This window comes from Andrena cerasifolii, chromosome 14 (genome assembly GCF_050908995.1).
Source record: "Andrena cerasifolii isolate SP2316 chromosome 14, iyAndCera1_principal, whole genome shotgun sequence".
Lineage (NCBI taxonomy): Eukaryota > Metazoa > Arthropoda > Insecta > Hymenoptera > Andrenidae > Andrena > Andrena cerasifolii.
This window is the reverse complement of record NC_135131.1, coordinates 1,653,668-1,666,170: the sequence shown is the minus strand read 5'-3', so window position 1 is coordinate 1,666,170 and position 12,503 is coordinate 1,653,668. Positions and strand designations below refer to the sequence as shown.

Sequence of the window (12,503 nt, the reverse complement as noted above, 5' to 3'; positions counted from 1 at the left end):
CCATGCGTTATACGTCCGACGATTATCCCCACCATTTCTTGGAATCCTTCGTACGAGAGTGAGAAAACCCGAGAAAGAGCTACACTGCATTCCATATAAGAGCATACCGACGCCCCTACCGATTTGCGACCGATCTGCGCAGCTTCCACTAGTACCCACGTTTTGAACCGCACGCGATTGGTCGTGGTGGTTTCCCAGGAATAACTGGTACATCCCAAACGCGGGAAAACAACGTCCCGCACGAAAAGTTAACAGACAGAGTAGGGGGCCGTGTGACGGAGAAAAGCATAGGCGGTTAAGTGGGGAGTCGGGCGTAGCAACGCCTCCCGAGGGTCGCGCCTGCGCGAAACAGGTATGCTCTAATGTGGAATGCAGTGTAGACGGAAGGAAAGAGCCGACGACTATTTCGTGTCGATTCTTTCGTTCCCTAGTGCTCGCTCTTGGGTTTTCTCAGTCGTTCCATTAGCCGTGCGGAACAGTGTCCACTAGGCGCCGTACGCCCGCCGCCACTGGCATGGCGGCCTGCCAGCCCCGTTCATCGGGTTTATAAGGAGTTAGTATCTCCAAATCCTTCTTTTATGTCAGCGCTGTCCAGCATAGGGGCCCCTCACGCGCCTACTTCCCCTTCCAACGTTCCTTTCGAGCAGCGTGACTTGTCGTCAAGGAAACCTCGCGACGCTAAAAATAGATAGTTCCGTAGACAAGGAAGCTCAGGCACCATGCGCGACGCCGACCATGGCTAGCGAAACAGAATTGTGCTCGCAATGCGAGGTCAGCAGAGAGGACTCGGTGCATGTTCTGGGCGAGTGTCCACGTACAATGGAAACCCGTACCAAGGACACTCAGTATGGAGATTAAATGAGCAGAGGATGTAAGCAAGCTGTGTGTGGACAAGATCTCGAGATTCCTGGAGGAGGTGAACCTATGGAAATATACCTAAGGCTCATCTCCGTCAGAAGGGGAGGACCTTCACGCTGGCCCCATTCTCGATCAGTGACTCGGAAGTAGATTGAGATGGAGGCCGGATCCGCGATTCGAAGGGGACCGCTACCCCGCGGCGTGATTCACCTGCGGAGGCAGCCCCTCCTCCCCCCCACAGCTCTAATAGAAAGACAGCCACTAAGGGCAAGATGGTGAGGCAGCTATCCCAACCGTGGTTCGGTGGTGACCGAACCTTGGCATGTTCAGTCCGGAACCGCGGAAGGGTAGCGGTCTCAAGAGAAAGAAAGTAAGAATGGAGTTAGCGCCCCAAACGCTTAGCGATACCGGCGCACCGACTTCTACACACCTCTTCAGGAATGCGGAGTGCCGCTAGGGGCGGGTGGTGATCGTCCCATTCTGGACCGTGCCTCGCTATCAGATCTCGTAACAACATATCAGATCTGATTTAACCTGGAATGGGTGGGGGGGGGGGGTTGTCCTCGGGGCCCTTTTCTTCCTATGCTTTCGGGATTAAAGAGCGTAGGTTGGTTACGGGGGAAAACAATGGGGCAGAGTTGTAATATAGGATAGCTGTGAGAAGTCTCAGGAAACAGGAATGAAAGGGGGGAGTGCCAGGGAGTCGATTCAATGGGGAGAGAGGGAGGGAGTAGGAGGGAGGAACAGCTAGCCTTATGAGGGTAAACAAGCCGTTACCCCAACAGGCCGGAGGCATCGTACGTGCGTGCTCGCGCAGTCCGAAGGCTTTTAGCGGGTCCGTGAAGTGGACCCTGCATCTCCGGGTTCAGGACGACGTGTAAAAGCGAGCTTACGGGGTGGATAGGAGATCTGATAGAACGGCGTGGAGACACGGTTCCATATACCGCGAATTCATTTAGTGACGGGCTGATACCGTCAAGGCCGGAGAGGGTGGCTTGCGCAACGCATAATGACTCCGGCGCACCTACGCGTGCGTCTTAGGTAGGGATCGCCCACCCTCTTCGATGGTCACCCCCGTGAGTACGGTCCGTCCGCAAGCTGGCCCGGGCCTATAAAAAGCGGACGCGTACCTGAGAAACGGGGTAGAATCCTGGCGGGTTAATGCGTACCATGAGGAGGCGGCCATCCAAAGCCATTCCCTCTTCCCTTGGGAGGCGGCCCGTCTTCCTGGGCCGTGCAAGGTAGATAGTGTGGTCCTCCGGACCAGGTGGCAAGTCGTACCACCCTGCTCGGCCCCGGCCGTTGAAGGGAGGCTCTTGGACCCCGTGGCAGCGCAGGGGAAAGAGATGCAGCCACACCGGGCGGCGCGCTCAACCCTGGGGGAACTCCCGCTCTTCGATTGTTTGTACACTCACTGGCCGCATGGCCCGAGTGAAGCCCGGGACCCCGGCACGTGCCACATGCTCCCCCCGCTATAGGTCGCAACTAAATCGACTAAATCGACTAGGAGGTTGGACTATTCACAGACGAACCTGGTGCGAAACCAGTTAGCTGTTTGGAAGGTGGTAGATTTACAGACGAACCTGATGCAAAATCAGGGAGCTGTAGGATACGGACGAACCTGATACGAAATCAGGGTGCCGTAGGTGGGTGAGGTTTCGTGGACCAACCCGATGCGAAATCGGGGAGCCACTGTGTTGGTGAAGATTCCTTGTTTTGGTGAGAGGTGCGAACGACCTGATGCGAATGCCTCGTAACTCTTAATTAATATTTTATACAACTCGTGCGGTAAAGTTGTATCAGTGGCTATGTGGCACTAATATTATAAGGATCGCTGTGTAAAAGATGGGTTTAACGAATCTACTCGATTTACACTAAACACCATTCGTATATTCAATAATCAGTTATTGTACAAATGTAAGTGTCGTGGTTAATTAATTAAATAAATAATGTAAGTTACCACTAGTTTGCACGGTGTTGATGCACTGGCAATGCGGGGCGTAAAAGTGGCTATTTCAATATACCAAATAGAATTTAAACCGAATTCGCGGATTCTATGAGGTTAACTCTGATTCTGACGGGGACTCGAGCCCGATCTTACTACATTTAACCAACTCTGTACGAGCGTGACACGATGCGTCTCTACGCGTGACTGTATAGCTTTGAACCCAAGACGGTTGAAACCAAAGGTTTTATATAGTCCCCAAATGAGTGGGGACTCGCTAGAAATCTCCATGTAAGGAAATCCTAGGCGTCGTCGTCGTGTCACTCCCGTTCCCATGGTCGCGATCCAGCTGGTCGGGATCATGACCCCTATTACTGGTATGTGATAAGCGAAAGGCTTTTAGGGCGTTTTCCCATCGCAGACGCAAACTCGAAAAAACGGTTGAGAGCGGCGTATGGAAGAATTCCACATACGTAACATATGTCATAGTATGATGCAGTTCTTATTCTAAGGTGAACAAAAAACTATGCTTGAAATTTGTATTCGATATACTTACATAATGTTAAAAAATTACTAGGCCTGACATTGTCTGCATTATTTATAGTTGATTGAGTATACTTACTGTACAAAATTCTACCTGGTCTGTCTATTACAAATCCTAGTCTTAACTCGAATTATTCGCGACATACTATACCTATTGAGAAATAAAATTAGAGAATTCACAGGATAATGTATAATAGCTACACATATTAAATAAGTTTTAACAATAAGTTCCCTGCAAACATATCTCACTAAAAGTAACCAATGTTACGCGCTTATGTTTTGCCATCTTCAGTAACCTGCTTTTATATAGTGTTCATTTAGTTACTTTTGCTTCCGCATGGAAATTCACTAGTTACTGCTAGAGAGTAGGTAATTAACTAAACGACTGAAGTGATGTGAAATGATTTTGCTTTTGTCAGACGCAAAAGGTCGAATTAATAGACACTCGTTTTGATGATTAATGGAATAAAGGGTGCTACTACATTCAACTAAGACCAACTAGGAACGTCAAGCGGAAAATTGCTCTTATTCAATTTGAGGAATCACTCGGACGATATTTCAATTAACAGGAATTGCGCTCGGTTTTCTAAAAGTTAATATTCTTCGGCGGTAAGTTGAGCAACATCGGAAAACTCCGACTAATTGGTCGTTGTGAGCTCGCGTATACAATTATCCAATATTGCGTCTTTAAAGGACTGGTGTAGTAACACTGCGAAGAGATTGCGCGTTCCCATTTGTGATTATATATGAGGCTAAACCTGAAGGAATTTTGAACTGAAGAATACTGTAATCTAAGAAATATTTACTGATAATGATGTTCAAAATGTTGCAACTTACATTGACTGGTTCAAATATTATTTTTTACTGAATATTATTTAATGAAAGAAAAATGAAGTAGAGTGAAAGACAAGTAGGCGTTTACTTCAACAGCAATCATCAACTTTGCATACCGATGTGACAGTCAATGAATCATCAAAATTAATATAATATGTAATGGAACATTTTTTTTACAAAATTTGTGTGTGTAAACACATTGTCACAAACAACGTACTTTCGTAGATTTACTTGTAATACATGTAATAAAATACTTTTCATGCACACAAGTAATGAAGAAAATATTACTTGCAGTTATTATGATAAACTTTATGTGTGAGAACAGTATTCGTGCGGTATTTGCAGTCGTTTATGGATTTTGTTCTAGGGCTGTTCGAGTACTCGAATATTCGAGTACCTTGAAATTCGGACCGAGCCGAGACTCGGTTTCCGAGCCGAGCCGAGTACTTGAAAAACGCGAGCGGCTCGACTAGAACCGAGAACTCGATTTTTTTCGAGCGGCTCGAGTAGAACCGAGAACTCGAATTTTTTCGACCGGCTCGAATAGAACCGAGAACTCGAATTTTTTCGAGCGGCTCGATGTAAACCCAGCGGGCCGAAAAAACCGCGCGGGCCGAAAGTACCGATTAGGCCGAAAGTACCGAACAGCCCGGTGTGTCGAGTAGTTCAAAGCTTGAATGTTTCGAATAATTTAGAATATGTTTATATACTGGATAATGGTTTGTAATTATTATTATTATTACTTCGACTTTATTTATTTTCAATAGTTAGAGAATACTTTCATTTGCAGTTTATATTTTAATTACTCACATTATTACTGCGGCCTCGCCTTTAGTCGTATCTTACTTTCTCCTTATGTACTTTATTTTCTGTTTAACGAGGAATAAAGTCGAAATAATAATAATAATAATTGCGAACCATCATCCAGTATATAAACATATTCTAAAATATTCGAAACATTCAAGCTTCAAACTACTCGGCACACCGGACTGCTCGGTACATACAGCTCGCTCGAAAAATTCGAGTTCTCGGTTCTATTCGAGCCGCTCGAAAAAATTCGAGTTCTCGATTTTCTTCAAGCTACTCGGTTCTTTCGAGCCGCTCGGCTTGGTTCGGTTCTTCCAGCCGAGTCAGGCTCGGCTCGCCTTTTCCAAGTACTCGAACAGCTCTATTTCGTTCATTGTATATTGTTGGTAAATCTTGGGTACAATTATTTAACAACAAACAACGTAAGTTGAGTGTGAAAGCGAGATTTAATCTTTTATTATAAACGAGTGTGCGTTTTCTAGCCCCTGCAACTGTCGAGGTACTACTGCACTACATAACTGTGCGTAACTCTGTTGAGATTATTTATTTTATATTGATACATATTAAATAATTATAATTTTCAAGTGATGTATCTATTGAAAAACAAAAATCAAGAATTTATCCTTTCATAAAATTACTTTCTAATTCATTGTTTTACTAAATTATTGCTACAAAAATGTTCAGGACTAGGGCTGGGACTATTCGAATATTTTACAAGTATTAGAATGCTACGAATAAACTTCAAATATTTGAGTATTCGAATGTTATTATTCGAATAGTATGGTGTGAAGTGGGTTAAAATTAACTTACAAGATTTCACCCTGACAAATGAACCTAAAGAACATGATTTATAATTCACACCATACTATTCGAATACTTAAATATTCGAATGGTATTCGAATATTTGGATATTCGAATGGTATTCGAATACTTGGATATTCGAATGGTATTCGAATACTTGGATATTCGAATGGTATTCGAATACTTGGATATTCGAATGGTATTCGAATACTTGGATATTCGAATGATATTCGAATACTTGGATATTCGAATGGTATTCGAATACTTCGATATTCGGATGGTATTCGAATACTTCGATATTCGGATGGTATTCGAATACTTGGATATTCGAATGGTATTCGAATACTTGGATATTCGAATGGTATTCGAATACTTGAATATTCGAATTATATTCGCCAAATAATTGAGCAACTGAAGTATTCGAATATTCGAATACCGAAAAATTCAACAAATAGTCCCAGCCCTACTCAGGACTCGATCTAGCTCATGCGCCGTTGTCTGCAACAATGATTTTGCCGCCTATATTTAATCATAAATAATTATTATAAAACATAATATTTGACTTTGAGTGAAATTTTTTGTAGGTATTTGTGAAATAACAAAAGCCTTTTGTAATGATCTCTAGCACCTTTCCCCACTATAATAGTAATTAAATGGGTGATTTAATAACAATTTATAAGTTTGATACTAAATTCAAACATGTATTACCCATTTTCTTTACCGCCTTTTCAAAAAGTTATACTTTTGTATTGATTTTTAATGATTTTAATTTTGCCGCCCCCAAAGAGTTACCCAAGAAATTGCCTCTTTTTAGCCTCACGATTTTGGAACTGAATTTTATGTCAAACGATTCCTCATGATGAGACATCAATCACACGAAATTTTCAAGTTGAGATGACTATTAGTTTCTGAGATATGGGAGGTCAAATAAGTGAAAATTCGTTAACGTGTCAACCCATACGCTTCGATGTACCGACTTTTATGTCAGTCCGATAATTTAAACGATTATTCCTAGGGGTTTTGCTGACTGCTATCAACGAATTTGAATTTACCTTGTCAATATTCGCAAAAAAAAATTAAAAAATCAAGAAATATAAATGTTTGTGTAGTGGCTGCAATTTTAAATATATCTTTCACCATATTGAATCGGCCATTGTGAATTTTGAAAATCTAAGTTCAAATTCGTTGTTAGCAGTCAGCAAAACCCCTGAGAATAATTGTTCAAATTATCGAAGCGTATAGGCTGACGCGTTAACGAATTTTCACTTCTTTGACCTCCCATATCTCAGAAACTAATTGTCACTTCAACTTGAAAATTTCGTGTGATTGATATCTCACCATTAGGTATCGCTTGGCATACAAATCAGTTCCAAAATCGTGGGACCAAAAGGAGACGAAAAAAGGCCTCATTTTTGGGTCATTCTTTGCCGCTCTGGGCAGTTGCCGCACTTACGCCCCCTAGATCGGGCCCTGAACACGCTAACCCATCCGTTGCAAGACTACTCACAAAATTGCAAAGTTTATCACTTAGGTACTTCCTTAACGTGACTTGCTCTCTATCAATTTCCTTTTCTGGTTCTTCCAAACTGAAAGCCATCTTTGGACTACACCCTCCCACGGACGAGCAATGCCTACTAAGAAAGCAAAATTAGAAACTAAATTAATTTCGTTAATCAACCAGTGAATCAGTCATACATTCATCCAACATCCTTCTGAAAACGAGTTTCAAACCACTTCACGCGACCACCGCTCAGAGCAAACACCCCATGGATGCTTGCCTGGACTGTCCTCACGTGTGAAACGCGATCGTCTCGTGACGTCGTCAGACACATATGAACGACGCCCAGCTCTATTTAATAATCAGAGCGAAAACCGAAGTTATCAACGTTGTGTACGTGTCTTATATCGATCCACACAAACAGTGTCAATAAGGAGCCATCAAATCCATTTGCACGTATTAATGCAGGACGTGTCCCTATGTAACATGTCTAATATTAGCCTCAATCAGAGCCAATAAAGGAGAAAATAGCGCGACACGAGTACGCGCTATTATTTATCGTCCGCGCCACGCACGTGACGCGATCCTTCGCCGATATATAAAGGTATCTTGATCTTGAACGGAACTGTATTCCGGCCAGACGCCCTCCAGAACGCGGGGCCTCAGAACTCGTGCGCCGTGTTCATTGATCTCGAGCCTCGAAAATTATTCGCTCAATTCTGCCGTCAGTTATACGTCGTTGGCGTTAATTGGTCATTTCTTGCGTGTCCTAACGGTGCAGCAGTTATAAACTCGAGAAGCCTCAAGCTTCGTGACGAACGATCTTGGTGGATTTTCAAAAGGGACGAGGAAGACGTGGGGGCTGTTGCAGTCGGGCATTCGAGGAGTCCAATCGGTGGTAATAGAGCAAGCCACGTATTTTTTAGAGAAACTTACGTTAGTAAGCCAAGATCTTCAGTGATCGAAGAAGGGAACAAATCCGGAAGATGCGTAACCTCAGCACACAGCAAATCCTCAAAGACGAGGAATGTTTCGAGATAGTTCGAAAGAAGCTTCACCAAGATTCAATGGAGGACTTCTCGTTGGTCACGTACGAGATGGTGCCCATAGCCGAGGTGAACGGCTTCATGGGGCAATATTTTACCCTGAAGGCGACCGTGGCGTGCCCCCAGTCGCCTCTGGAAACGAGGAGCATCAATTTCTTCACGAAGATACCGCCGCCGATGAGCAGCCCGCAATACGATTTTATCCAGCAATATGGTAGTTTCAAGAAGGAGGTTGCTCTTTACACTACAGTCTTCCCAGAGGTGCTGGACGGCGTGGACAAAAGGTGTATACCAGAGTGCTTCCTTGGGCTGGAGGACGATGTAATTGTTTTGGAAGACATGGCTCATAGCGGCTACGAGATGACGAATAAGTTCAAGCCGTTCGACCTGGAACACTGCAAGGTCCTGATGAAAACGCTGGCGAGGTTTCACGCCAAGTCCCTGATTTTCGAGGAACTGTGCCAGAAAAACCTGCACGACGAGTTCTCTCACTGCATGCAGGAGACTCTTTGGCCGCTTAAGGACGGTCGCGCCAAGGCAATGTTCGACGCCGCTGTAAAGGGCATCGTCTCCATGATAGACCTGATGCCTCAGTTGAACGAGGATCAGCGGAGGAAGTTCAGAGCGAAAGTCATCGATTTGTCTGCCGATCACGCGGGTAAACTGTCCCCGTCTGTAAAACACAAGAACGTGCTTTGTCACGGGGACTTGTGGGCAAACAACATTTTGTTTAAGTACGACAGCGACGAGAAGCCTGTGGAGTGCTGCCTCATCGATTTCCAACTGGTCAGGTAAGAATGGACGTGCAGCTGCTAGCATAGTTTTATTCCTTTTTAAATTTAACTTGCATCGATTTTTATTAGTTGAATCAGTTTTTAATTTTAGAGTGTAATTTAATCAAATCAAGGTTATATTATTCCTGTGCAGAGTTGCGCTTTAAAAGTGATGTGGGGAATTATTGTAAATTTTGTTATATCAACTTTGTTATAACATTCCAATTTTGCACGTGAATGCGTTATATTTTGTTAACTACAAATTATTACACTGTCCAACAGCCATTTGGATCTGTAACATTCAATAGCCCTGCCTTATAGATTTTTGTGCACTGGAAACGAATCCGCAAACCGTTTGTCGCCATCACCCTCAGTTTTCGAGAAATTCGATTTTGAAAAACAATGCAAATTTTCAACTTTGAACATCTTTTGTGTCTAAACAGTAATAGTTATTCGGTTGCTTATTCCGTTAAATTATTCTATGAACCCTCGCGAACACAACGATATAAGTTATTATTGAATTATAAACATGTAACTACTCCACGCGATGCAGCAGACATTTTTAAATCGACGCTTGTGACATGCACATGGGATCTTCGGGTGAATCATTTGCCAAGAAACATTAATGATAATCATTATGTTAATAATGTTCATATTAAGAGAACAAAAATATGTACCTAAATCATGTTATTTAGTTGGTTTGGTGAAAAAACGAAACATACAAAATTGGCTACAATGTCTATTTGAAACTCCGCTCTACAGGCTAGAGCACTAAAGAGGTGAGTATGCGCATCCGCCATATTGGGTCCTCTGGAGAGAGAAGATTATTGAGTATCCGCCTTTTTGAGTATTGTCAAATTCGCTTTATAAACCAAATATAAACTTGAATGTAATAAAATACCCTAATAATGTGTCGTGTTACCATGCATCAATATCAACAACAAATATTTTGTTTATAAAGCGAATTTGACCATACTTAAATAGGCGGGTACTCAATACTCTTCTCTTTCCAGAGGACCCAATATGGCGGATGCGCATACTCACCTCTTTAGTGCTCTACTACAGGCTATACGGCAGCGCCGTCCAACTTGCCTCTTGAGCAGAGATAAGGCCTGTATATACAGCCACCGAGCCGGGCAGTTCGTGCCGTGCCAAGCCTCTCTGGTAAACTTATGGAGGTGAGGAGCCGCCGAACTCGGTGGGAACTCGGCGGCTCCTCGTTGTCCGCTAGGCCCAGGCTCGGTGACCGCGCTCGTTGAGACGACGGGCCGGATGGGCCGAGTCCGTGCCCTGTCGAAGTGCAACGTTGCTGGATTTTATGCTCCCAACACGTAGGGTAAATAGCGGAGACCCGGTCGACCTAATATAAAATGGCTATTGAAACTAATATAGATATTACTTATTTTATCAGAACAAACCTAATATCCATATTAGTTTTAATAGCCATTTTATATTAGGTCGACCGCGTCTCCGGGATTTACCCTACGTGTTGGGAGCATAAAATCCAGCAATTTTGCACCTCGACAGGGCACGGACTCGGCCCGTCCGGCCCGTCGTCTCAACGAGCGCGGCCACCGAGCCCGGGCCCAGCGGGCAACGAGGAGCCGCCGAGTTTCCAGCCAGCTCAGCGGCTCCTCGCCTCCATAAGCTTACCATAGAGCAGGAGTGTCGAACTTCCCCACTCCGAGAGCCGCACGAGTCGGGCCCCGGGTCAGCCGGTTCCCCCACTTAGTTTTCTCCACGCGTTGCACGAGACCCGGAGGAGAAATTCATCAGAGTAACGTAGGTGTGGAAGGGACCGTTCTCCTACGGCTCTACGGGGCAGGCTAAGAGGAGAAGGAGCCACTTCATTTTTTTTGCCACTTACATCGTTTACCAATTCAGCTCCTCAATTTATCACTGCACCAAGCTACAGTCGCAATCCTTCTCATTTCAGATACAACCCACCTGCTCACGACATTCTTTGCTTCCTTCAATTCACAACCACGCGAAAGCTGCGCGAGGAGCACAGCGAGGAGCTGTTCAGAGTTTATCACGAGTCAATGGCGGAGGCTCTGCGGGAATCCAACCTAGACATCACCAGGGTCTTCCCCTGGGACGAATTCGTCGAATCTATCGAAGACTTACGAGTCATGTGTATTACACACGGCGTACTAAACATACCGATCATGCTATTAGAACCCAGCGCGGCTAGCAAGTACTTCTCCGAGGAGCCAGACCTTCTGGAGAGCGTCCTCTACGTGGATAGAACGCCACTTGTTTGCGAGCAGCTGAAGGATGTGCCCCAGTATCGCGCCAGGATGATGGACGCGCTTTTAGAACTATACGATCACGTGGCTGGCTAAAGAAGACGGCTGGGTCGGATGGAGTCTACACAACGGGCACTAACTAGGACTTCTTTTCACCGTAGGTACCAGAGAACGATGCACCAACCCCAGCCGCTGACTTGGAAAGTGAGCGACGAGCACAGCGAGAGGTAGTCCCTCGTACACACGAGGATCAAAACCAATAAAATTAATCGATTTACATCATTTGCATTGGAAGGCAGTAGGGCAGGCGAGCCACCCTGTTGCCACGCAGCGTTTAGGAAATGCAATAGGAGTAGATCGTGGAGATTCTCGTGTTCTCGTAGCTTCAGAGTTTGCAAGATTTTTCATTTGTACTGCGACGTTGCCTGTATCGTGCAAATTAGTAGACGAACACTACTTACTAGCGAACGAGCCAAGGATTTTATCACACATGACGCACTTGCTTGCGCCACTTTCTTTTAGTAAGAAACGTTTCATTATACAGGGTGGACCAATAAGCATGACCACCCTGGATATCTCCAGAAGCATAGAAGTAAGAGAACATTTTATTTTTCGAAGGGGAAACAGTTTTTTGGTTTCAAACGGGCCATCGTATGGTCATAACGATTTTTTTGCAGTTGGATACTTTTCTCTTGCTTCCATGGTTCCGGAGATATTGAAGGTGGCAATTGTTATTGGCCCACCCCGTAGATTTTCAAGTATGATGCTCTGACTGTCTGATGACGACTGTCTGATGTTCGTCGTGAAAGAAGTTATTGAATCTTAATACGAATATTATTTGTTAAGGCAGTGATAGTTTCCGAAGATAATCCATAGCGTGAGTTTTAACAGACGCGTAGTCTGAAGTAAGTATGTACTGATGGCCAAGTTGCAGGAACGTGCTCAGAAGATTCACGTAGATTACATTCACCAGTATTGTAAGAATGATTAACATGGAAAATTATTTTAACAACTAACGTTTAAGTGCACTATTACTTTTATATTCTTAATAAAATACGTTGAATTTCGATTACGCTTACTGTATTATTGTTTGCCCATACTTACCTGCAGCAATCTACGCAGCACGATAGAAAAGTGGGGATGTAAGGA

General features: G+C 44.2%; 3 protein-coding genes across 3 annotated transcripts in view; 2 read left to right on the top strand and 1 right to left on the bottom strand.

Moving 5' to 3' along the window:
* The window catches only part of Lsd-1 (lipid storage droplet-1), a 30,499-nt gene extending 23,154 nt beyond the window's left edge, over positions 1-7,345 (bottom strand). The window contains exon 1 of the mRNA XM_076826329.1: positions 7,324-7,345. Within this exon, the coding sequence (XP_076682444.1) occupies position 7,324 (1 nt within the window). The 5' untranslated portion in view covers positions 7,325-7,345. The remainder of the gene's footprint in view (positions 1-7,323) is intronic.
* The window catches only part of LOC143376209 (uncharacterized), a 1,054,554-nt gene that overhangs the window by 818,620 nt on the left and 223,431 nt on the right, over positions 1-12,503 (top strand). The window lies entirely within an intron of this gene.
* LOC143376222 (uncharacterized) lies at positions 7,901-12,423 on the top strand. Its single transcript, XM_076826325.1, has 2 exons — positions 7,901-9,123; positions 11,042-12,423. Exons 1-2 carry the CDS (start codon positions 8,273-8,275, stop codon positions 11,448-11,450), a joined length of 1,260 nt encoding a protein of 419 aa, XP_076682440.1. The 5' UTR covers positions 7,901-8,272; the 3' UTR covers positions 11,451-12,423.